Source organism: Festucalex cinctus, chromosome 12, assembly GCF_051991245.1.
Source record: "Festucalex cinctus isolate MCC-2025b chromosome 12, RoL_Fcin_1.0, whole genome shotgun sequence".
NCBI classification, from domain to species: domain Eukaryota; kingdom Metazoa; phylum Chordata; class Actinopteri; order Syngnathiformes; family Syngnathidae; genus Festucalex; species Festucalex cinctus.
In genome coordinates, this window is record NC_135422.1 from 8,919,829 (window position 1) to 8,943,898 (window position 24,070).

Below are 24,070 nucleotides of genomic sequence, written 5' to 3' on the forward strand. Positions count from 1 at the left end.
ACCGCTGGAAAGTTTGATACAGATGTGCCTTGTGTATAATTGCTCAATAAAAAAAAAAAAAAAAAAATGCTGTTTTTTTAATTTGCATAGTGTGTGGTTTACTGACATCCGGTATTTTCCCCCTCGTGCAAACTTAATGCGCACTTCGCTTATTCTTTAATATGTAACAAATATTGTATTTTGCTTAAATATTTCATGATTATTTTATCTAAATATGCAAGAGCAGATGCTCAAAGTGGCAGCTGGACAAACTGGGAGAGTTTTGTAGGTTGGTGGGCGGCAGTTCTCTCCTGCAAATTCACAATATAAAGTTTTATTTACTAGCATTCATGCTATTCACGTCTATATTCATACAAAAATTTAGCGCACTACTATACTGAGGCAACAAATTAGACGTGTATAACATTGCTATGGAAAAAAAGGTTTGTAAAGATTTTTGTTGTAGTCTGGCAAATTTGGTGCAAACAGCATTCACAAGTCTTTATTGCTGCAAATCAATGGACCCATGTTAGGCAAATGAAACAGCCTTTATTTATTTTCCAAATGTGCTTTTATTCAGACAGCCATACACAGCATACATTGATATAAAATATAAATGTATCCGCTTATCCAACAACCAACCCATTGTGTAAGGAGGCTCCATTGCCATGTCGTCACGTTCGACTTCCCCTCGTGTCAGCGTTCACGTCCCATCACCGCATCCGGTCTTGGAGTGCATCCCGGCAGGCTCGGTGCCGCGCGAACGGCGTCTGAGCGTTGAGTGCCGACGACCAGCCCTGTCCCGTGTCGTGTCGTCGCCCCTCATTGGGGGGGCTCACCCTGCCCTCCGCAAACAGAGTCTGTCAGGATGACTGCATCAGGCCCGATAGACGTTTGCCTGTCAATGACTTGCCCTGGAAAAGCCATTGGAGATAAGATGAATACAATGCACATGATCAAACTGTTGAAAAGTTTCAGTACTTTTTTTTTTTTTTTGCTTAACTTACTGTTTAAAAAAAACAAAAAAAACATTAACAAACTGTCTAAATGCAGGTCACAGCGTAAAATGGTGATAGCTGACGCAGCCATTTTGTGCCAAGCGAGTGAACGGCCTGCCATCAGACCACTTACCACACTGCGCGTGAACTTCTCCAAGGAGGTTCGGCGGCCTTGTTCAGGGTCTGCGGGTTGTTGCTATAGGAGGGGCATTTTGGGTTTGGGTCAAGGACAGGGGTCGATGAGATGGGCGGTGATGTTATTAGGTGGGGGGGTGGTCAGGAAGTGCAAAAATGAAGTGGTCAAGGACACAAACGGGGGTTGGGTGAGATGGGGGTGGCAGGAGCGGTGTTGCGACAGAAAGGCTGGCGTGAACACAAGTTGCTAGAAAGATCCACATTACACTACAGCAGTGTTCTACAACAGAGAGAAAATTGTATAAGCAACAAAACATGACATTTTTCAAAAATAGGAGAAAAAAAATACTATCAAGAGTGATTACCAAATTTGGTCATAGACATCCTGAATTATGAAATGTGACTTGATACGGACTCAATTACAGTGACATGACATTTTAAAATTAGTTACGCTTTTTAAATTAGCTAAGAAAAACAAGCACAATATTCATTTAAAAAAAAAAAAAAAATGCAAGTAAATGACTTGACATTAAGACTTGATTTACGATCAGATGCTGAAAATCTGCTGAATTAAAAAAAATTATAAACAGTCAAAATGCTAAATATTGGTGTAATGTATTAGCCTTGACTAACAAATTCCGTTCATTTAGGGCAGCTGTAGCATAAACCTGATTTTATTTTATTTACTCGTCTTAAGCACGGTATATATGTTAATAAAAATACATAGTACGTATCAAATACATGAGCAGTGCAAGGAAATATTTTAGCTAAAAATCATTCCTTAAATATATCTAATAATTACTTGAGCAATATTAGAAACGGCTAAGTTTTGATGTTACACAATCCTCGACGCTTTCAAACGACAATTTAGGAAATTTTTAAGTTCAAAGTTTTATTGCCAGAAAATTGTAATAGTAAAAAGCTTTATTTTCATAATTGGCACCAGATTTTCCACTTTACCGCTTTATTGGAGCCAGTACCATTGACAAAATATGGCTCCCTGCCCTAAATGGACATTATCAAAAAGTAATTTTAGTTGTTTGATTCTAAAATAACATTTGGAGATTTAAACTCTTAGAAAGTTTCCACCCAGTAACATTTTATGTACACTGGCGTATCTCTGCAGTGACAACTTTTAATGGCTATTAAAGTTTTAATGATCAGTTAATCACTGCGCTACATTTCATGATAGTTTGCCTCACTGGTGGTGACTTCTGACTGCGGTCGCGTAAGTGAGAGAAGCAATCAAAGCTGACGTGAGCGGGAAATGAAAGACATCAAGGTCGGTCAAGGTCACAGCTCACCTTCTTTCTCGCAAGCAGGAGGTCTTGGTAGATGTTGGATCGCAAAAAGCGTGCATAGCTGTCACTTTTCATTAATGTGAAGATGTGCTCCTGAAATGGAAGAGGAAGAAGGCCGTCACACGGGAACAGGATCTCATGAAGGATGGACCAATGGAGACATTTGGCTGCCTCATGAAGACAATTGTCCAATTCAATCTACTTTATTTGTATAGCACATTTTATAAACAAACGTTTCCAAAGTGCTGGACATCGAGATCCACACACACCATCATACAAAGTCTAGTAAAACCAATTTAAAAAATAAAAAAAAAAAGTAAATAAATACTAAAATACATTAAGTAAAAAAAAACATTAAAAACAAACAAATGTGAATAAAATTAATTAAAAATAAATTAATACAGAAATTAAAAATGAATATATTGTTATGCCATCCTTGTGGCGAAAATCAATTAATCATGCCTGTAAAAGACTCAAGTCCACCATGGTGCAATTAAGGTTGTTAAAGGCCCAGTCTGCCGTTTTCACTCAGGAAAAGGCACTTTTTAAATACACGATTTAAACAGACAAACGTCTTCTCAATTTACAGCTCTGGGCTTCTCTTAAAGTCTGGTGGTGATTTTGTCCTGAATCTCTACCTATATTTTGCCATTTTGTGTTTGCTTTGTAAACAGCAGGATGTTTCTGTGGAAAGAGTGTTTATAACCCTCCAGCCAAAAAAATAATCCATGCGTGCTGTCAAGTTGCCACGGGAGTGTCGTCACTCAGTCGACAAATTCACCCGGCCCAGTTTGCGACCCGCCACTCCCTGCTCTGCGATTGGCTGGAGGGGTATAAACACCGTCTTTCCGCAGAAACGTCCCCGTTTACAAAACAAACACAAAAATGGCAAAATACAGGATGTGGGTGGTGGCGGTTTAGGACAAAATCACCACCAGACATTAACAGAAGCCCAGAGCTGTAAATTGAGAAGTAGTTTGTTTAAATCCTGTATTTAAAAAGTGCCTTTTCTTGAGTGAAAACGGCAGACTATTTTGTGTGAGAAACGTGTCGTGGTCATCACCTGAGCATCCTCAAAGCTGTAGCGTCCAGGGTCTTTCACATTTTGGCTGGTGCGCTCGTAGCTGTGAGAGTCCAGGTTAATGGAGCTTGGTGCTCCCTCGGCCAGAAACTCCTGCCAGATCTCCTGCGCACGAGAAGGGACATCCTGCAGCGGCTGACGCTTCAGATCCTGCACTGCCAACCAAAATCTGAAACCGGAACAAAGGGAAACACCAGACCCGGCAAAATTACTTACCGACTAGTTTAAAAAAAAAAAAAAAAAAAAGTTGGTAAGTTTCAAAGACGACCATCTCACCGCAAGTTCTCCGAGCTGAACTCCGACTCGAGGAACTTCAGGAACTGGTCTCTTCCTGCTGGGTCTTTTAGCGTCTCCTCCAAGGAGAAGCCCCACTTCTTCACTCGCTGTTGGGTGGGCTCATGACTATAACAAACAGACCCCGAAAAAAAAAGTGCGACAAACAAAAAGGAGCTCATTACTACATTTAGCAAGCCAGTCTGTCTGCTTTACAGTTGAAGTCAACCTTAAACATTTCTTGACAGTATGTTATGTGACCTCACTAGTCTAAACATGACATTCTGATTAATATTACATTTGTTGTATATGAGTTATGAAGCAAAATTCTGCCTTTTTTTTTTTAATCCATCTCAGGGGGCGGCCATTTTGCCACTTGCTGTCCACTTAAGATGACATCACAGTTGCAACTGTGATGTCATCTTCAATCAACCAAGTGGCAAAATGGCCGTCCCCTGAGATGGACAAAAATGGATGGATTTTGCTGCTAAATGTAAATAAATAATAAATGTATTCACTTAATTATTTTTCATGAACAATTAATACTTTTGAGAACAAATTTTACCCCTTGCTGTCGACTAAAGATGACATCATATATACTGAGGAAATATGGAACAACCACTTATGACAGCCGTTTTCTGGGTTTGGTCAGCAAACTAAGCCATGATTGGTCATTACCCATCTCCTCAGCACGTGTGATGTCATCTCCAGTCAATAAGTGGACATATGTGTTTTTAAAAAGGTATTGTTCATGAAAAATAATGAAGTTAGCAAATTAATTCTGGAAAAAATAGACTACTGATGAAAATGGCTCAATGAGTAAAGTACCCCTTTAAAAGGTAACTGCGACATCTCAAAATCAACAGCAGATTTTTTTTTTTTTATACTCGCTGGTAGACTGCTACATCAGGACCAGTGTGCTATTGTATGACCCTTTTATACTGAGTGCAGTGTGAAAAGGGTTCAGCCAAGGCGGCAAATTCATCTCTGAAGCCCTCTAAATTAACCAATTGGAAGACGAGATGCGCTGTGGCAACGTTTAAAGTCGACTGGTCTGCTCCAAACCCTCGCAACTCCACTTCCATTATACCTTGCCTCCAGGTCCCAGAAGGTGGCGTCGTCACTGGTCCACGGGTTGGAGGGCTCCACGGCTGACACAAGTGGGTCGTACTCCAGGAACTGTTCAGTGTAACCCATGAGACTGTCGGCCACTTTGGAAACCTTCAAGCAGTGTCGGCCCAGCTGGATGTTGAGGAAGGAGATCTGACGGAGAAGAATGTTCGGGTTATTATGTAGAAATTATCCCATATTTACTCTTTTATTACATAGAATTAATTGTAAAGCATTTATTCAACATTTCGTTATCTGTTTGGAGCTGCTTCAAGTGTATTCAACCTAAAAGATTGTAAAAGATATGTGGTTAAAGGATGTCTGCTAGGTTTATGACTGCTGTATTTGTTGTCACAATGTTGCAATTTCCCCACCTCCTTTACTAACCATTTGTTAGCAAACCCCAATTAACTCATTCACTCCCAGCCATTTTCACAGGAGCAATCCCGTTTTGACTGATTTTGCAAGGCTCACAGAATATTGTGTTCAATTGCTATAAAGGCATGGAACCTACCAAAAGAAAGATTAGTCTCTTCTTTCATCAGGGAGAAAAAAAAAATTATGTTTCTATCCGTTTCCGTTTTGCAGCAATTAGCATTAGAAGAGAGATAAGTTTCATCAGTTTTCACAAATCTATTTAAAATTGTTAGTAATTTAGCTTTTTTTCTAGATGGCCATGGTTGATCTCCTTTGCTCTGCTGCCACCTGCTGGCCTTTTCTGTAATAACTACCATTTCTGCAACAGTTCTTTGCAGTTGAGAGGCTGCATCAAAGCCTTCTGTTTGCTCGAGCATTAAAAAAAAACAAAAAAAAACGTATAAATAAGTCTTTGGGACACTTACATTAAAAAACGTATTTACATGTTATTGGGAGCAAATGAGTTAAAAGACAAGAAATGTGTCCGATTGGGCCAGAGGCATGTGATCTGCACACATCTCTCGCCCATCTCTCCTCGTATTACGAGTAAAAAAGGCCTTGTTGTCTCATTTTTGTGTCCGTCTCCTCATTTGTGTATTTTTAAAAATGTCAGATGGTGTTTAAACTTGACAAAGAATAAAATGGATGCTCAGTGATGAGGACCATCGATTAGCATCTACCTCTTTCTCAAGATCCTCTTGGGTGAGCTTTCTGGCTGGCGGAGAGCTGATGTGGACCGGACTCGGCTGGCTCTGGCCCTCATCCGCCACCCCGTAAACCGACTGGCGAGGCCGTGGATATGAAAATGAGATTTTATTTTTTTTTTAAATGCCAAAAACAAACAAAATCCTCCAACTAGTTTTAGCTCTTCTCACCTTTTTCACCCTGTGTGGGTTCTTCTCTCGCCGACACTTGCGGATGTCCATCTCGGTGGTGTTGACGCAGCCTGGCTGTGGAAGACGGGTGAAAGCGCTTCCGAGTTAGATCGCCGTGTTGCACTGGCAACGTGCCGGCAGCGTGCTCAGTGTGAAGCAGTTTCTGTTACATGTCTATTGATATCATTTGAACAAAAATAATATTTGAATAAAGCACAACAACAGTTGAATCACTACAGATGAATTTTACACGTCAAATTTGGCCTATAGCAAACAAGTATTACTCTGGCCAACCAATCAGAGGACGAAAAAATGTTGATGTCATTGTGCGCAAGCTAGCTGGCTCTGCGAGATGAATTTGGTTTTGAATCTAAGAACAAAAAAACTTTCGTTAGTTTGCATGTTTTGTTGGGAAAATTTGATATCCATAAATGTGGAATCTAGTTAAACGGTCCAATTTGGTCAATTCAATTCATTTTTTTGTCACTTATCTATATAATAGTCAGTCCCCATTTGGGACTACATGTAGTATTTTTCCAAATGATTAAGTGTTGAAAATGGATTTGCTCTGTCAATGACAAATGCTACAAAATAAAACTGTTGGGAATAAATCAAGCCAAGTTCCCCCCGTTCTCATTTCAACAGTTCAACTTTTGGGAGTGACTCACCACTGGCCGATGGACATCCCAGAAGGCCCTCTCTTGGCTATCCAGGACCTTCCTGTCTGCCTTGTCCTTCTTTCTGTCGATTCTGATTAAAAGGGGGAAAAAGGTATTTAGGGCTAAAAAGTGGAAGTTCCCCACTACATTCATATGTTGTTTTGCAGGACCTCCTTATTACCAATAGCGTTACGGGATACCGTTTACGACAGTTCTGTTCTTATGACATCCCGGTTGCATCTAGTAGTGGACAATAGTGGCCATAATTTCAGTAAATATTTTTAAGACACACTTTCTAGGCCATACATTGTAAATGAATCATGACGCAAAAAAAATAAATTTAAAAAAATCATTCATCGTTACTCATTTTGTTAGCTAGTTCATTGCTCATTGTTCATAATCACTAAACATTACAGGTCAAGTCCATTGGGCTTTGTGGTTTAAACTAGTGTGCCCAGCAAAATCTCACTCACAACCATAAGTTCCCTACATGAAGACATGAGACCATTAATTAAAAAATAAATAAATTACAAAAAATCCATCTACATATGCAAATGTTCTATGCCAGTGCTGTTTATTTGCTCTTGATTCTTAGTCATAAGTGGCAAATATATGTAAAGTATTTAATTTTTAAATAACCTACACTGACTACTGAAAAAAGTACCAGCACATGATTAAAATTGGGTGTTAAAAAAAAAAAAAAAAGAAAAGAAAAAAAGAGGTAAAATTGTGCTAGATTATGCGATTTTGACAAAGTGGTTCTGATATATGGCTTCACTCAAAATGATTTTGGGCCCTATACAGTGGCGTTAAAGAGTTATATAAAATAGCAGTCCATCATTTGCAAAACAGACATGTTCGCAAAATAAATAAAAACAACAACAGTTGAGGTTTTTTTTTTTTTTTTTGCAATTTTACCATAAAGATGGAAAAATGTGCTTGCAGATGCTATGCAATAGAGGGCAGTGTTGTGAAAAATAACATCAATCCTGTGGCGTTGATGAATATTTGTGGTGTAGTCGAGGAACACGACTGAAGTGAGGAAACCCAAACATGCACGCAGCCACTGGATTACTTTGCATTTATATAATCGCTCCACACTGACGCCTCACATCAGAAATGACTCACTTGACTTGAGCTTCAGCCTGCATGAAGATGAACTCCCACTTCCTAGCGAAAGCCCTTTGAAGCCGGGCAAGGTTCTCCTGCAGGATCCAATCACACAGCGTGAGGGAACATCTGTTCACATGCCTTAACAGTGCTTCTATACTGGGATACGTCTATCCAGCAAGTGTATTTAATGCCATGTAACCTCTCTTGAAGGACAACGTAAGCATCTGTCATCAAAGCAGTTATGACCCCATTACAAAGAGAAAACACTTGGAGGACCATCAAGTGGGTGTTAAATAGTGAGCCTAATGGGCCTGCAGCCGTAAAGTGACCTGGATATGACAGAGTGGAAGTGTGCTGGACAATACTCGCAGAATCAGTGGGAATATTACCGCACACTGGAGCGCGCTTTTATGATAATGACAGCTCAGTAATTCTTTTGCCAGTAAATAACCACACTTGTTGCTCCTAAAAATGTACTAAACACATTTGCTAGATGACATGAAAGCTAGTAATTTAATAATGGCATTTTCTGGGAAGTGCTCTTAAGTGTAAAACGTCAGGGAGCAAATACTTACCGCCTCATAGTCGGCGAGCTCCAGCCTGGCTTTGTTCTGCATGGTCCGCTTGCACAGGTAGATGGCTGCAGAAAGAGGGCATAGGAGTTTTTTTTTTATTTTTTTTTTTTTTTTTTAGAAAACTAGATCGGGTTCTACAAAAGAATGCTATGCACAGAGTTATCATGGTGATATTTCATTCTATAAAATACATCGTCAGGACATCATGTCTGCATTTCTTCAAGTGAGAGAAGTCTGTTTAGTTCAAAATTCACAACATCTGTGCTGTGATTGATGCCTGCCACCTTTGGCATTTAAGCTCAGCACATCCTTCAACTTTCACACACACAGCAAATGCCTAATTTAACATGCAATTAATTTTCTGGTTTGCCGTCACTTCTTTAGAGCGTGTTAGATTTAACACATAATTAGATTTGACCTTTCTACTATCTATGATCTTCCTTATCTATGGAACACTTACTAGTTGAAACAGCCAGTTAAGACAGTGGAGTCTCACACACATGTACATCCTTTGTGGGCGTGGCTAGATAGACTAAATACAGGAATCATTTTGGGCACAAGGGGCAAGTTCAAAGTTTAATATCAAATGAAAAACAAAATTACACCTGGTGCATTTAAAACAATCTGATAATATGCCTTTTAGTCCACTAGCTTAACGCTAACACTAAATAGCCTTCATGTTGCAGGGCAAATTGATGCAGCAACATAACATTGAGCCATATTCTTTCTCCTCTGCATAGATTGATAAAGCACAATATCATGGAGTGTTATTTTACCATGTGTTGCCAATACAACAATTTGATTTAGATGACATTGTGAAATTAGCAGTTAGTCGAGATTTGACGATAGATTCCAAAGCAGTCCTTTGTGATCGAAAAGAACAGATTACAGTCCAATTTCACATTTCAACCGTGTTATAAACAAGAAGTCCTTGTACTTTTGTCCATATAGTTAATATTAAAGTGGCTCTTATACAAGTAGGTGCACACGTGACTCACCATAGTCCGTGTTCTCGGGCTCCCAGCAGTTTGAAGGCCAGAAGTACGGAGACTGGAAACAGATGGATACATCTTTGTTTTTCTTCTTGTATAATCAGCATAGCATTCTTTGGAGTTGAGGCAAACAATCGTTTTCTGCAATATGTAATTTCCTCCCACTTCTACATTTGTCTGCTAACGTAACTCAATTTTTTTTTATGCACCCCGTCATAACTGAAGTGGTAGCTATATTCTCCACTATCCATATTTAATTATCTCTTGCAACCGATGTTACACACACGTACATTCATTCCCAAGTCTATTCATAATTTATTGCTCCTATCTAGCATGCATTCTTAATAGCAGAGCGGAATTAGAACTTGGTGATTTTTTAACATCTTTCAGTTTGCACTTTTTTGGTTGCAGTTTGTCAAAGAAGGAAATGGATGACCATTTTCTTTGTTCTGATAATGAATTCACAGATCAACATGATTTTAATCTGCATTTAATCTAGTATCTGTTAAAATAGCCAGAAACGGATGCAGATCATAAATCCATGTGTAGCTATGACTTTCACTGACAATCAAAGCCCCCCCCCCCCCCCCATAGTTCAAAGCACACTCACTGATGTGCACTGCTTGTACTTAAATAGCTGCAAACTAGCTAGTTTGCTATAAAGTATAGTCAGTGATGCAAAGTTAGCAACTTTTCAAACCCCTCCAGTAGCCTAACTATAATTACCACTAAGAAACAGAACATGTCAAGAATAATAAGCAACAATTAATTCTCCTTATGACAAAAAAAACAAAACAAAAAAAAAACAAAAACAAAAAAAAACCTGATCACAGAGTCATTCGTGATAAAAATTTCCAAAAGATGATTGCCCATTTTGGGCTTTAAGAAATGTTAGTCATGCATGATGTCATAGCAAGGAGCAGGTGGAAGATAATGTAACAAAAAGCTCAGCACTTCCTACACTGGATCAGGGCCGATTATTTGTGCCAGTCCAGTACTGCTGTGACCCAGTCAAAGTTTCAAAATTCAAATTGAATAGTAAGCTAAGCACAGATTGTCATGATTAGCATTACGCAACGAATCCGCTCACCTGAAAGCGGTAAAGAGTTCCGTCATCTTTGAGCGCCAGGACGTGGTCCGAGATGGGGAAGATGTAGCCATGAGCCGCAATCAGACTTCCCAAGTGGACGGCCTCAACTGCGGAGTCAAGCGAGGCTTTAAAAAGCGAGCGCCATCGTGCTTGCGTGTAATGACTTTGCCGTGCACATACCTGGATCGTCTATAGAGAGGTTTTTCATCAGCCACTGAACAATGTCCGCACCTGTTCAGAGGGAGACCTTTGCGTTAACCGGGTCACGGCACCACGTCGGAAACCGTTTGAATGAAGGTTGCAATCGAAAGAAATTAGCTTTGGTTCCAGGTCACAACAGTCTAAAAACGGACGATTCAAAGGACTTTCAAGCGCGGAGCAATAGGGGGGGGGAGAGAAAAAAAAAAGAAGTTATTTTTAAACCCCTAAATTCATATTTTCAATACAAAAGATAAGAGAGCCTTGGGTGAGCAAGAAAAGTCCCAATAAGATTCAGAAAATTAATTTTTGTGAGAGAACATTATAAAATTTACTAAGGTATATGAAGATGCACACAATGCTAAAGATATATATAAAGATTTATATAATACAGCTAAAATTATTAAGTTTATAAAAAAATAAAAATAAAATTAAAAAAATACGGGCACCATTTTTCTTTGTCAACCAGAGAAATCCTACAAGTGTGCTGTGGGCGGGGGGCAATTTGATATTTTGCGGCCCTGTGAAGAGATTCGGCGACGAGAGCAGCCATTTACAAGAAAAACAGAAGGCAGAATATATATATATTTTTTTCCCTGACCTGTCTTGAATGCACAGAGAAAGTTGCGATGCTTCAGAAAGCAGACGTTATTAAATTCAACAAAATAAGAAAAAAAGAATGTAATGCCATAATGAAAATATATAAATTAATCTTATTCATGTTCTGAAGAACCGCTAATGTTCTGAACTGTTTTTAAATAAAGATTAAGATTTGATTAGTTGTATTTTTTTTTTTTTTATTATAAACACTTGATCTTCTTTTTGAAAACGGTTGTAAAAGAAAATGTAAATGTATCATAATTTTAATATAACTCAACTGTATACTGAGTTGAAAAGTTATGCACACTTTGATCATTTAATTCAAGTGGTTCTTTCGAGGAACACCTCATTTAGGTAGCACCACACTTTGAGAAACACTGGCCAATTGGGCCGTGCCTTCTGAAATCTGCCTAGCAACAAGTGGCTGGACTTCATGTGACCAGAAAAGAACACGAGTGATAGCCATTTGTTTTGATTTAATAAATAAATAAAACTTTGTATTTGTATGCTCCAAGACAGGAACATGGCGCAAAAAAAACAAAAACTGCAGTTTTCCTGGTATATCCTACCACATTTTTTCCACATTAAAACTTTTTCCCCACTTTTTCCCCACCATCGAAACATGTATTAGCTTTCTCTGCTCCTGGACAGCATATTATTGCTTCATGTGCTCGGCAGCGGCATGCAGAGCGAGATTGGAAGGCCGTCAGGGTGAGGAGTGACTCAAACAGCCAGGAGACAAAGATGATTCATGCAAGGGACACATGAAGGATGGCGGCGCCTACACAAAAAACAGCAGCGAGGCAAGTGGCGGCATTACTGTGCGACAAGGTCAGCGGCCTACTACGGGCGCTCTCCTCACTGACGGAGGTCTTATGGGCAACGATATCACAGGTTTCCAGCTGTGACAGCGGCGAGCTAAATGAGCCCCAAAAAGGTCAAGTTTACTTTGCGCACTGCGACTCGTATGTTTGGCCACATCTATCATCACATGACCGAGGGCGGTGACGTGTCACTGATGCCGAACATGTACAGAATGTGTTGCGCTCACCTGATACCACACTGGGGATCTTTGACAAGAAGCTTTTGACAGTCCGGATGGAGACACCTCCAGATTTCTCATCTTGTATTCTTGTCACAATGTCTTCAATCTGTGAGGAGGTCAGCATGTTATATAGATCAGGGGTGACCAATTTAAATGCTATAAGTGCTACTCAGGGTACGACCTTTTTTTTTTAAATTGAGGCATCGGACCCACAACAGTGGCTGATAAAACCCTCTTGTGACTATTTTAAGATAAGGAACTCAAATATACAAGAACAGAAAATTGCCATTAATTTCATGCAATTTTAAAGAAGTAAACGAACATTTCTTGACTACGTAACTTTACTAGTTAAAAACATGACATTCTGATCAATATTACATTTATGCAATATGAGATATGCAGCAAAATCTAGCCGTTTTTAATTCATCTCAGGGGGCAGCCATTTTGCCATCTGATGTCGACTAAAGATGACATCACAGTTCAGGGCTCAGTCAATGACCAATCACAGCTCACCTGTTTGCTTAAGCTGAGCTGTGATTGGTTGTTAGCTGAGACCCGAGCAACTGACATCTTCAGTCGACAGCAAGTGGTAAAATGGCCGCCCCCTGACATGGATACAAACGGCTGGATTTTGCAGCATAACTCATTCCACAATATTAACCAGAATAGCATATTTAGACTCGTGTGGTTGCATAGAACATATTGTCAAGAATTGGGGTGGGTTGACTTCCACCTTAAGTGCTATACTGGGATATAGTTTTCACTGACCTTGACCCAAACCTAAATGCATTTAGAATTAACTAGGACAGAACAATTATCCTCATGTGTCAAAATAGTTGAAAGTCCTCCCAGAAACGTGGAAGTCCCAGCAGCCTTTTCCTTCCATTTTTACTTCCTGTGAAAGTAACAGCCCGACCTCGTGCTTTTGTCCATTTAACGCACTTAAGCTGTATCAAGTTGAGAAAGGTCGAGTGACGAAACCGCTGCCATAGGCGCGGATCAACATTACACAACTAATGCCGCCAGAGCCCCAAACATTCCACGACCGGCATCCAAAAGTAGGCAATGCACGTCACAAAGTCACAAAACAAGGAACACACTCCACATGGGACCAAGTGACAAAGACTCAAGGACGAACGTATTGTTTTGAAATCAAGTTTGTAAAGATGTGACAGGTCAGGTCTTTGAACTGAATATTTAAGAGCACAAGTAAACAACTGATGTGCGACATCTAATGGCCTTGTACTCGAAATCAATGGACATCAAAAACAACCGGCTTTTGTCACCGTTGTCAGGAAATTGTTTTGCTTTTTTTTTAGGGCTCATTGGTAACTTAAGCAAACTTTAATCCACAGAAGCATTAAATGCAGTATATGGATTCAACACACATGCAGAGGACTCATTATCAAAACTCCATCACAAACTCAAAATGACCGAATGATCAAAATGTCCCAAAAATCCTTTCATGGACGTTTTTCTAGTAAACAGTTTGACAACTGCACCACCAGCATCTAACACTGACATCATTTGGGATCAATTCAACTCCCAAGACAAAAAAAAACAAAAACAACAAAGCAAGATGAAGTCCTTTTGGCCTCATGTAATAATGGACCTTGGAGTTGCGGCGCCGTGAGAACTCATTATCTGCCTTCAGGATGTCGGCACGCGAGAAACATAGCGCCCAGTTAACAGGAAAGGGCACCTCCTATCTCTTGGATGTACGCTCTAATGGCAGCTGTGGAGGATCTCTGAGAACAGAACATGGCTGAGAGCGTGCGATAACGTCTTTTTGTTCCTCGCTGTAACCATTATCTGAAGGACACTTGTGTAGCTTGAAAGCGTATATATACACACACACACGGTATATTTGGATTTGTGTGCAAATTGGTATAAAAGGCACAGAGCTTTAAAAGGAATAGATCGTTGTGCTTCTATATAGATGAAAATTCAATAGGGTTCATTTTTTGGATTCATGACTATTTTCTTAAGTGCTTGTCCTCAGTGGGATCACAGGTGATCCGGAGCTTAAGTGAGCTGGCAAGAGGCGGGGTACACCGTGGACTGGCTGACAGCCAATCACACAAAAAAAAAAAAAAAAAATGTCACCTGCTAAATCTATATTTGGATCTTAATAGCTAAAAAGGAGATAGTGCCGGCTTCGTCTGGATCCAAGGGAACAAAACGATATGAGCTACAAAATGCACAATTGGATAAACGAGTGCCAATAAATATTTTGAACGAGCATCGTTTTAAAAAAAAGATACTTATATAGACTATAAATTCCTACTGTATAAGTTACTTTAATTGTATGCGTGTAGCCTACTTATGTCATGACCGTGTTTTTCCTGTGTGTTATTTGGGGTCAGGGTTATGTTTGGTCATGACCGTACGGTCAAGTGTCCGTTTTGTACTGATCTAACCAGCATCTAGATTCAACTGGTTTTAGGCTATGTGATGTCAAGAATCTTTAGTCTCTTTACTGGGTCAACAGCCAACCAGATGATTCCGTGTCAGTACTGTTACCCACATGTGTAGTCACAACCAATCAGATCACTTCACTGTCTATATAAGCTGTCTGAGAAATGTTTTTCAGATTATTACCACTGTTCATCTGTGCAGCTCCACAGCCCAAGGGGGCTTGGCGTCTCATGATTCTCGATGCACTCGTTTTTCGTTTAGTCAAGTTGTGTAAATAAAGAGTTAAAACCTTATTTGCGTCTGCGCTTTGGGATTCAACCTCCAGCACATGACAATTTATGTATTTAAAATGTGGATTTTCCTCACCATCCAAAAGGGAAGGTTCATATTTGAAAAAGCGTAACCAAAGTTGCACATAAATATGCAAATGTGGTTATGAAAACAATGCTCATGGTGGAGGTAATACACTTGATTAGGCTTTATTGCTTCCTCATCTTTTATTAATTCCATATTAAACAGCCCATGCTTTGGTGGTTTTATACTGTTATACAGTAAATGCATTTTGTCAGTGAATAAAAAAGTGAACCCATCCTCACAAATGAAATATGCTGAAGAAGTTTTCAAAACTTGATGGCAAAATGGGTGTTCAAATTCAATTTTCAAAACTTCTATTAGCATTAGCACTAGTTTTTTTTTTTTTTGAGTATTAGTATAAACTCATAATATCCACATGAACCTCAAATGGCTCACCTGTTTTCTTTATTTGAGCCATGATTGGTCGGGACTTGCGCAAGACACTTGTGATGGCATTTTCAGTCGACAGCAAGTGGCAAAATGGCTGCCCCCTGAGATCAATTGAAATGGGTGAATTTTGCTGCTGAATTTATATTCCACAGACGCAAAAGTAATCAGAACGCAATTTTTAGACGAATGGGGGTGCACGGAACATTTTATTGAAAAAAAAAAAAAGAAAAAAAGAAAGAAAAAAATAATGTATAATAAATTCAGATATTTGTTTGAATAATGTGAAGATATGTTTACTAGAACTATCACTTAGTTGTACAGATATAATGAACAAAAGTGTTTAGCGCTATTTCAGTTTGTTTGTACCGCGAGAGCATGTTTGTTCATTTCAGCAGTTATCCAGTGTAAATGTTACTTATATTATAAACATTTTACCCATTTCTCCCACTACCACGTGGAACTTCTCGTCCCTGAAGGCCAAAATTCACAGAACAGCTTGGTGTCATCATTGACTTTTCCAAGTGTGACCCTATTTTCTGCCATTCAGGCTACAGTAATATGTTGGAACGCACAGCATGACAGTATTTGCTCAAATGTCTGTCATGCAGTGTGAACCATGGAGTGAGTGTGTGCCGCCATGATTAATAAACAGTTGACTTTCCCTGAAGTGGACCCACACATTGACACCACCAAGCGAGGAGGTGACGATGGGCATGAGCCTGCTGCCCGTCTGTTGAGCTGAGAGCTTTCCTGGTTAGCTTGCGCGCTAGCGGCTAGCAACTCTCTCCATGACATTGAAAGCTTTGACAATATTCCAGACACTTTGTAGTTCAAACATGTACACAAGTGTGGACATAAGAAAGATGCTACATTAAGTGGTATTTGACTGACAAATGAGGGGGGTGTGGTTTCAGCATTTTCAGTGGACACAACCAGTGTTCAAGAAGAGCTAATCTAATAGCTTGATTTTTCAGCCTTATTTTATATACTTGGGCCCAATCGTTCAAAATGTATGGATTAAAAATATATTTGGAAATTCCTATTTTTGCTAGCCAGACACCGTAATCTATTTGATTTTTATCCCAGTTCCTCAAAGCAAATATGACGTACAACACAATACGTGCTTGTCTTGTCCTGCACAATACTGCGACAAGCAGAATGTCCCTCTCTTTTTGATGAGGTCAATGATGCACCTGAGCCAACTGACAATGAAGACATACCTCCGAATTTCTCTCAGGATGAGTCGTCATGCAGCAAGGGATGAGATTGTCAAGCTACTTTTGGAACAATTTATTTTATTTTTTTAACTTCTGTAAATATTGAGGTTTCAATTGGACTTGAGTAACACTTTGATTTTTACAACTTTTGAGAGGCTCATTGTTTTGTACTGTTATCATCTGTAGTGCTAGGTACAACAGAATTCACCTATTCAGATTTTTTTCCGACCAATATTTCATTTTTTGGGGCAGTGGGAGTACCATTTTTCATGGAAAACTCTTAGGTTTATCCCTGTATTTATAATGACAGTCAATTAGACATATTTTCACTATTCACTGGGACATATCCTCAATTAAGTGTCTACTGTAGTCTAAATTTCATTTCTATGGTTTGAAAATCACAAATAAAATATGAATTAATAAATTGAAATCTACTGCATGATCAATATCATTTATTCAGCCAGTCAGAATTTTATTTAAATCTAATTTTGTTTCCGATATCCACGCCAAATACAAATTGCTGGGATCAAAATAATCCAGATTCTTTTGAATCAAAGTTGCCCTAATGCTGCTAAAATGTTTTAAACAACAAAAGTGCCGTTTTGAACAACCCATTTTCAATTGATCCAATTCATTATCTAAAATACGATCAAATTGATCTTGGCACGACAAAGCCTTGCCGATTATTTGAATAGTTTAAAAATGACAGTTTAACACTCTTATCCGTGTTGTGTCAAATTAACAAGATATTTATTTTCACTTTAGTGGGACTTCAACATTTAGCCAACAAGTGTACTAAAGTTTTCCCCCATAAAGCATGAAATGTACGTTGCATCTACAACTTAATGGCAACTGTTCAACTCTGTCATGCCATTCTTCTTGTTTTCCCGAGTGCCATTTTGACCTCTGAGACATACTGGGTGAATAATGAATGTGTTCCAGCTGGTGTGTGATGCTCTGCAGGGTGAGGTGAGAATAAATCCCCCTCCTAAAACCTGACACACAGCTTTGGGTTGCCAAGTCACGATGAGAATCTCCGATAGAGCATAGAGCAATGCGCATCACAACAGATTGAGATCCTTGCGAGACGTGTGGGGGGGAAAACAAAACAAAAACATCCTATGTGCACCATCAGAATACAGTGACTACATACACAAATCTTGCCGTCGTGCATGGTAACCACAAGTGAAACGCCATCCAAACACTTCCTCTTCACTCATCCATGATCCTTACGAAATTGCCATCACCACATGAACAAATAGGCCACCAAAAGCTCCGTTTCTTGTCCACAATCAGCTCCTGCCGCTGAAATGTTTTCTACACTACAGTGGAGCCAATAGCTTTCATTATAATCCCTGTAATCATTTGTCACGATGGATTGTCATAGCACTAAAGTTAATTGAGTGACTGCAGCTGGGGAACAACAAATCCCTCAAAACGAGGAACATGATTGAGTTGTTGGTTGAAATGTGACCAACATATTTCAGACAGACACCACTGAAGACCATCGTGCAATAGATTTAGCTAAGTGACATTTGTACTTGCGAACAAGACAAGTACCAATACTTTGTTTCACTTATATGATTTTTTTTTTATCATCATTATGAATGTGTGCTTAACTTGAGTACAGTAATTAAAAACTTTTGTACATTTACTTTCTCAAAATATATATTTTTCCAGCCTTCCTGAGTGGCATCATTTAAGTTAACGGAGACAAAGTCTACAGTGGTTAAAATAGATTGTGTGACTGCACAACAAATTTGGAGACGCAATATATTATCTATGACCTTAACGGAATCAGATATGTACTCCAAACATTTGTGGCAAATAATTCCAGCATCAAAACCCCGAGTTGTCAAAACCACGAGTTCCTGGCATTCAAAAATTGTGAAGTCTGAAAAAGTTGTCAGCTAATTCAACATTTATTCTTTCACAATGTTAGCAAAGCTATGAGAACACATTTTGTTAGCATAAAGGCTAACTAAGCTAACACTAGCTAGCATGTGAGTTTTGCTGGACCAAGTTGTCAAAATGGATGTTGTATACTTTCCAAGTGCGAGCTTAAGTATTTGAATTAGTACTTCGACCACTTTTTACAAAAGTACATTTTGGCTTTGAAGACAACGGTGACTCGTACACTATTTTTTTGTAGCTCATGCCGCTAGCTCAAATGCTTTCAGTAGTCCACCTTGGACTATTTGTGGAATCAATCAAATCAGGCGTGTTCTTCAACTTTGTACACACATGGCAAATAAAATAAATTATTGGCTTTCTCTCTAGTTAACTTATGACCAAGTTGTGTTTATCATCCAGCAGTTGAAAATTGTCAAGTCGTTTTCAAATGTAAGAAAAAAAAGCAGTCGAGAAAATAAACTGATGCCTGACAAACCAACCCAAGTGCAAATTATACTCCAACACTAGTACATCACAAGTTTAGATATATTTTCTAAATTTCAGAGCTTTTCCCTCATGTCCATCCTTCACATCAGGCCCTGTGCATGATCCCAATCTTGATTGCCCACCGAGTTGGAAGCTCTTCTGGAGTGCAACGCCCCGAGATTCCGAATTGTCCAGCTGGGATGCTGCGCCTCACTTTGAACCAGACGTGTGTAAATATTGGCTCAGTGAGTGTTGATGAGGACACCAGTGGCTTGTCTGGGCCAGTTGAGGATCCCCCAAAGAGAGGGATTCAGATGGATGAGTGTTTGTGTGCGTCTATGGCAACTCTGTGATAAGAGGAGCCAAGCAATTAAAAAGTCTGTCAACTTACAGCGCCGGAACAGGCAGCTGGTGAGTTTGACTAAACCATTGTGGATAAAGCTTGATGTACAGGATTATAAATGTCAACTCAGTCCCTTAAAAAAAAAAAAAAAAAGTCAAGTGATGAGCAACTTGTTCCGAGCGAAATACAAAAAACAAAAGCAGCTAATCGACACGGGTGCATGGAGTCACCTTGCTGCTGATGAGACTCAAGGAGGCCAGAAAAAGATGTCTCACTCCCCCCTCTCCTATAATTGTCTGTTGTTAGCTACTCCATATGTTGCTAAGGGCTTGAGTGGAGTAAAAACAGGAGTCTGCCCTGATAGTCCACTCAGAAACAAAGTGCCCTGCGCCGATACGAGAGGATGAAGGGGTGGTGGGGGGGTTACTAATAAAAGAGCAGCTGTCTGAAATGAAGTGTATCAGCGGCGTCCTGATTTTGCGCCGAGCACCATGAAGGGGGGGGGCTGGGGGTTGCCAAGGGCCTGTCAAAAATGAATCACCACTAGCAAAAAGGTCATTTGCTCGGGTGGAAGCGAATCACATTAGTTCACCGGGGAGATTGCTTACTCAAACGAGCCATGCAAAAGCAATTTCCATTCAGTGAGGGCTGCTATCGCCTCCAACACCTTGTCGGCCTACTGCATTTACAGCACCTGGGAGACTCGCCGAGCTTTACATCATACATATGCTGAACAAGTCCAACTACTGACGTAAACGGAAAGAGGGAGACGAGCCGTGGGCAGGCGTGTCGGGACACCTGGTCATTACACTCTCGGGAAGTGGAACATGTGGAAGAGAAGATGAAGTTGGTCCCTTGTGGGTTGATTTCTTAAACCTGTTCAGGGTTCAGATTTGAACCCTCACCTTGTTCAGCAATGTGAACATTAGTTAAAAGGCCAAAATGTCCCCTACTAGTCAAAACATCGTTTTAATTCATCTCAGGGAGGCGGCCATTTTGCTTGGACTGAAAATGACATCACAGTGCCTCGATCAAGACTCGACCAATCACAGCTCCTGTTTAAGGGATTCGGTCATGTGACTAACCTGATACAGCATTCCGACTTCAGCTTTTCACTCTGACGTCAGTCAATTTATTGGAATCTGCCATCTTTGTTGTTTACGTTCGCAGGCAACGCTGTGGGGTTGGAACTGCGGCAATCTGAGCGGGATGAATCCCAATTCCCACCATCCTCTAATGCAGCACGAGCCCTTCAGCACTGTGATGGCAGTTCCAGTCAACAGGAAATGGCAAAATGGCCACCCCCTGAGATTGATAAAAAATTGGTGGATTTTGCTGCTAAAATTAGGATTCCACAAAGGCAATATTAACCAGAATCGTGTTTGCTAATGGGGCTGTATTGAACATCATTTAAAGAAAAATGTTGACTTTGATTCTCCTTTAAACATCACATTTGCTGCATCTGATATCACAATCCATTTATAGACAGTGAATGCCTGCATATTCCCTGTTTGACACTCAAATTTGCCTATTTGGAGCTTTGTTTAGACAGAAGTAGTCCCTTGTCACCTTTTGTGGCATTTATAGGCAATTACGGTAAAGTACAAACAGTTTTCAGGGGCTGTCAATTACTAATTTGTGCTACTCGTGACAGGGCTTGGTCCCTATCCACTGTGAAAAGTCAACACTCTTTCAGAGACCCTGGAACAGGACAAGCAAGAGGAAAATTCTCCCGAGCACAAATGGGACAAGACGGCAGACTGAATCCATGACAAAGCAACGGCACTGCAATGCTCGCTGTAGCTAGCTAGTCGAGAATGCTGAGATGGTCGATATAGGTCCATAAAAGGTCAAAAATGAAAACTCGCATTAACACAGCCATGACGTGAGCTTTAAAAGTTCAGATGTCAAGTGATATTTAGGCCAAAATAGAGCCACACCTACCAGCAGACAGACACCAGGTGGCGTTTATTTACTAGCTTAATTTATTCAACCAGTTCACCGTCTGAACACAGAGGAGGAAGAGTTAACTCGCGTTACGCAACACTGACGCCAGCCAGGCGCTTCAATGTGAAGAACAAAGTCGAGGAGAGCGCGACAGCGTCGGCCGACAGTGGATAACGCCGAGCTATTTTGAGGACGCTTGGAGGGAAGATGCTCACAGTTGAAAGGCGCTATGGGAGCCTCACACTCCGCACAAGTCGCTTTATCTCGTTGCCAATTTAGAAGCATGACTGCTCGTCTGAGCTAGCCGGCTCGCGCTCGCCTTTAGAAGAGCGAGAGGCAACTGGAATTTAAGTTCCACTTTCCAGCGCCCGATAAGTCTTCATTTTGAGACTCCTGGTGTGATATCTGCAGGGGGATTGGTTTGAGGCGGTGGCATCTCAGGACCATCCGTCTGTCGGTGATGTTCATCCCTCCCGTCGACACTTCCTGTTAGTAATTGGGTTATAGATGAGGAAAAGGGAAGTGCCTCGCCTATCTTTGGTGGTGAAGCACACTGGAGACATGGCATTCAACTGCTGTTTGTGTGAGGAGATAGTGAGCAAGAGTTTGCCTTCGTAAACGTTATCAGGTTGACACCGCAGCTGAAGGCAACAGTCTCACATGTTTTTAAAAACACTTGTCCTTTCACATTGTTACTTCAGAATTGTGAATTTAAGCTATCAGCATGAGCAAGGGTAGCCAAAAAGTGATTTAAAACGCACACAAAACGACCTAGGCAATGACGACAACAACAAAAATAGGCACTAACATTAAACACTGATGCCAGCTAGGGGGCTGCAAAATACCATTCCACATGCCAAAAATGTGGCCCAAGCTGCAGGTTTGAGAACTTGTTCTACATTAAGCATCTCCTGCATGCTCACATGTAATCAAGCTCAGGTTCTCTTGACCTTTCAACAGGCATGGATTACCTGCCATGGCCGGCGGTGTAAGGAAAGAAGGAAAGGACGTGCTATTACTTGCTGTGGTCTGACTGCTGCACACACGACAAACTTGACCTTCCTGTTACCTGTGCTTTTTCTAGCCAAGAGGGGAGGTATATTTTGCAAGTCATTGCTGCTCATTTAATAATAAATGCGTGGAAATGTTCATACTCACAAGTTGAGCATATGCACAAAGGTTAGACAGTCAACTCATTAGCAAAAGGTTTTTCAGTTTCAATATTTTGTGGATCTTGGGTAAAAAGTTTGCTTTTTTTATTATTATTATTTTTTTTAAAAGATGTTTGAAACCACCTTTTTCCCCCCAGACTAACTGCCAATGTGGAATAAACTGACTGGCGATTACGTTTGAAAGCTTATTTGGGAGTACTCTCGCAAATACGTTGACATATGTTCACAAGTACGTTCAAACATACTTTATAAAAAAAATAAATAAAATAAAAAAAAAACAATGCTACTGTAAGCATTGGGGGAGCAGGGGATTTATTTATTTATTTTTTTAAAGCATTTGGCGCACATTATACCAGTATGTTTGAAAATTAAGTAAAAACCTAAAAGCATTGTTTATTTGTAACAGTCGATTTGTTAATACATCGAAACGCACTTGCCCGTCAAAAATGTTTACTTCACAATAGCAGTTCCCTTCAGATTAGCCGGTTTTCCTCCTAACTTGTTGCTAAAGTTAAATGCAACATCTGAATCGCTAAACAGGAAACCCCAAGTGTGCACTTGTAAACTAGCTGCATACATGTCAGCAGGAGACGGAAAACACACACAAAAAAAAACGAACAAGTATCAAGTAGAGTTTGTGATTTTTAATTTTAAATATACCCTTGACAAAATATTTTCGATTCTAAATACTGAAAAGCAAAAATATCACTTGCAGCTAGTTGCGCTGACTGGTTAACATGACTTCTCGTATAAACTTTTGGCAGCATGTCCTGACAACATAGCATGCCGGATGTCCTCCATTCGCATTCCAAGCAGCACCATGGTGACCTAAACCGGACTGCACCGCTTTCTGGAAACACCTCTCACCTGATGAGGATGTTTTTTCTTCAATTTTAATATCTCTGAAATTAAAGGGCGTGTTACCCGCTGGATGACAGATTTCCAATGTTGGCAATAAAGTCACGCTACCTCCAATTTGTCTGAGGTGATATAATTCCGGTGGTGGGTCGGCATGGAGGGAAAATCTCACCTTCAAGCGCCGCGAGGCCGCACGCGCGCACACTATAATACGCTTTGGTGTGCACGGTCCCTAAAAGGACGACTCGCGTCTCCCCGCAGAGGCGCCGGCCTTCATCACGCTGTCACCCTCGCTGTTCTCAGCCCATTCGTCTAATTACCATCCTTTTATTGCTGTTTAATGAAACTGAACCGAGCCTGAAGTGGTCCGGGCGAAGCCTGCTCCATTTCACAAACCCTCCAAAACATGGAATCGATAAAGCGCTACACGCGTTTCAAGGCATTAAAGGCCTGGCTCGCTGCTAATTGATTATCTATAATGTCAACAAAGCAACCCTGAGCACGAGCTAATGCGCGGTTGGAACAGAGCGACCACATTTGGTTGCGAGTCG

The 24,070-nt window shown here is 40.3% G+C and overlaps 1 protein-coding gene across 3 annotated transcripts in view; it reads right to left on the reverse strand.

The window, feature by feature from the left end:
- Positions 1 to 508: 508 nt before the first annotated feature.
- LOC144032164 (regulator of G-protein signaling 6-like) overlaps positions 509 to 24,070 on the reverse strand; it is a 33,829-nt gene continuing 10,267 nt past the window's right edge. For 2 of the 3 annotated variants that reach the window (XM_077539871.1, XM_077539870.1), the window contains exons 2-16: positions 12,448 to 12,547; positions 10,779 to 10,829; positions 10,599 to 10,705; positions 9,515 to 9,566; positions 8,517 to 8,581; positions 7,957 to 8,033; positions 6,838 to 6,919; positions 6,170 to 6,244; positions 5,975 to 6,076; positions 4,858 to 5,030; positions 3,771 to 3,896; positions 3,477 to 3,663; positions 2,417 to 2,506; positions 1,111 to 1,173; positions 509 to 893 (exon numbers count right to left, since the gene is read on the reverse strand). In XM_077539871.1, the coding sequence (XP_077395997.1) occupies positions 843 to 893; positions 1,111 to 1,173; positions 2,417 to 2,506; positions 3,477 to 3,663; positions 3,771 to 3,896; positions 4,858 to 5,030; positions 5,975 to 6,076; positions 6,170 to 6,244; positions 6,838 to 6,919; positions 7,957 to 8,033; positions 8,517 to 8,581; positions 9,515 to 9,566; positions 10,599 to 10,705; positions 10,779 to 10,829; positions 12,448 to 12,547 (1,401 nt within the window). In that variant the 3' untranslated portion in view covers positions 509 to 842. Of the gene's footprint in view, positions 894 to 1,110; positions 1,393 to 2,416; positions 2,507 to 3,476; positions 3,664 to 3,770; positions 3,897 to 4,857; positions 5,031 to 5,974; positions 6,077 to 6,169; positions 6,245 to 6,837; positions 6,920 to 7,956; positions 8,034 to 8,516; positions 8,582 to 9,514; positions 9,567 to 10,598; positions 10,706 to 10,778; positions 10,830 to 12,447; positions 12,548 to 24,070 lie in introns of all 3 variants that reach the window. The other variant, XR_013287700.1, reaches the window with a different exon arrangement.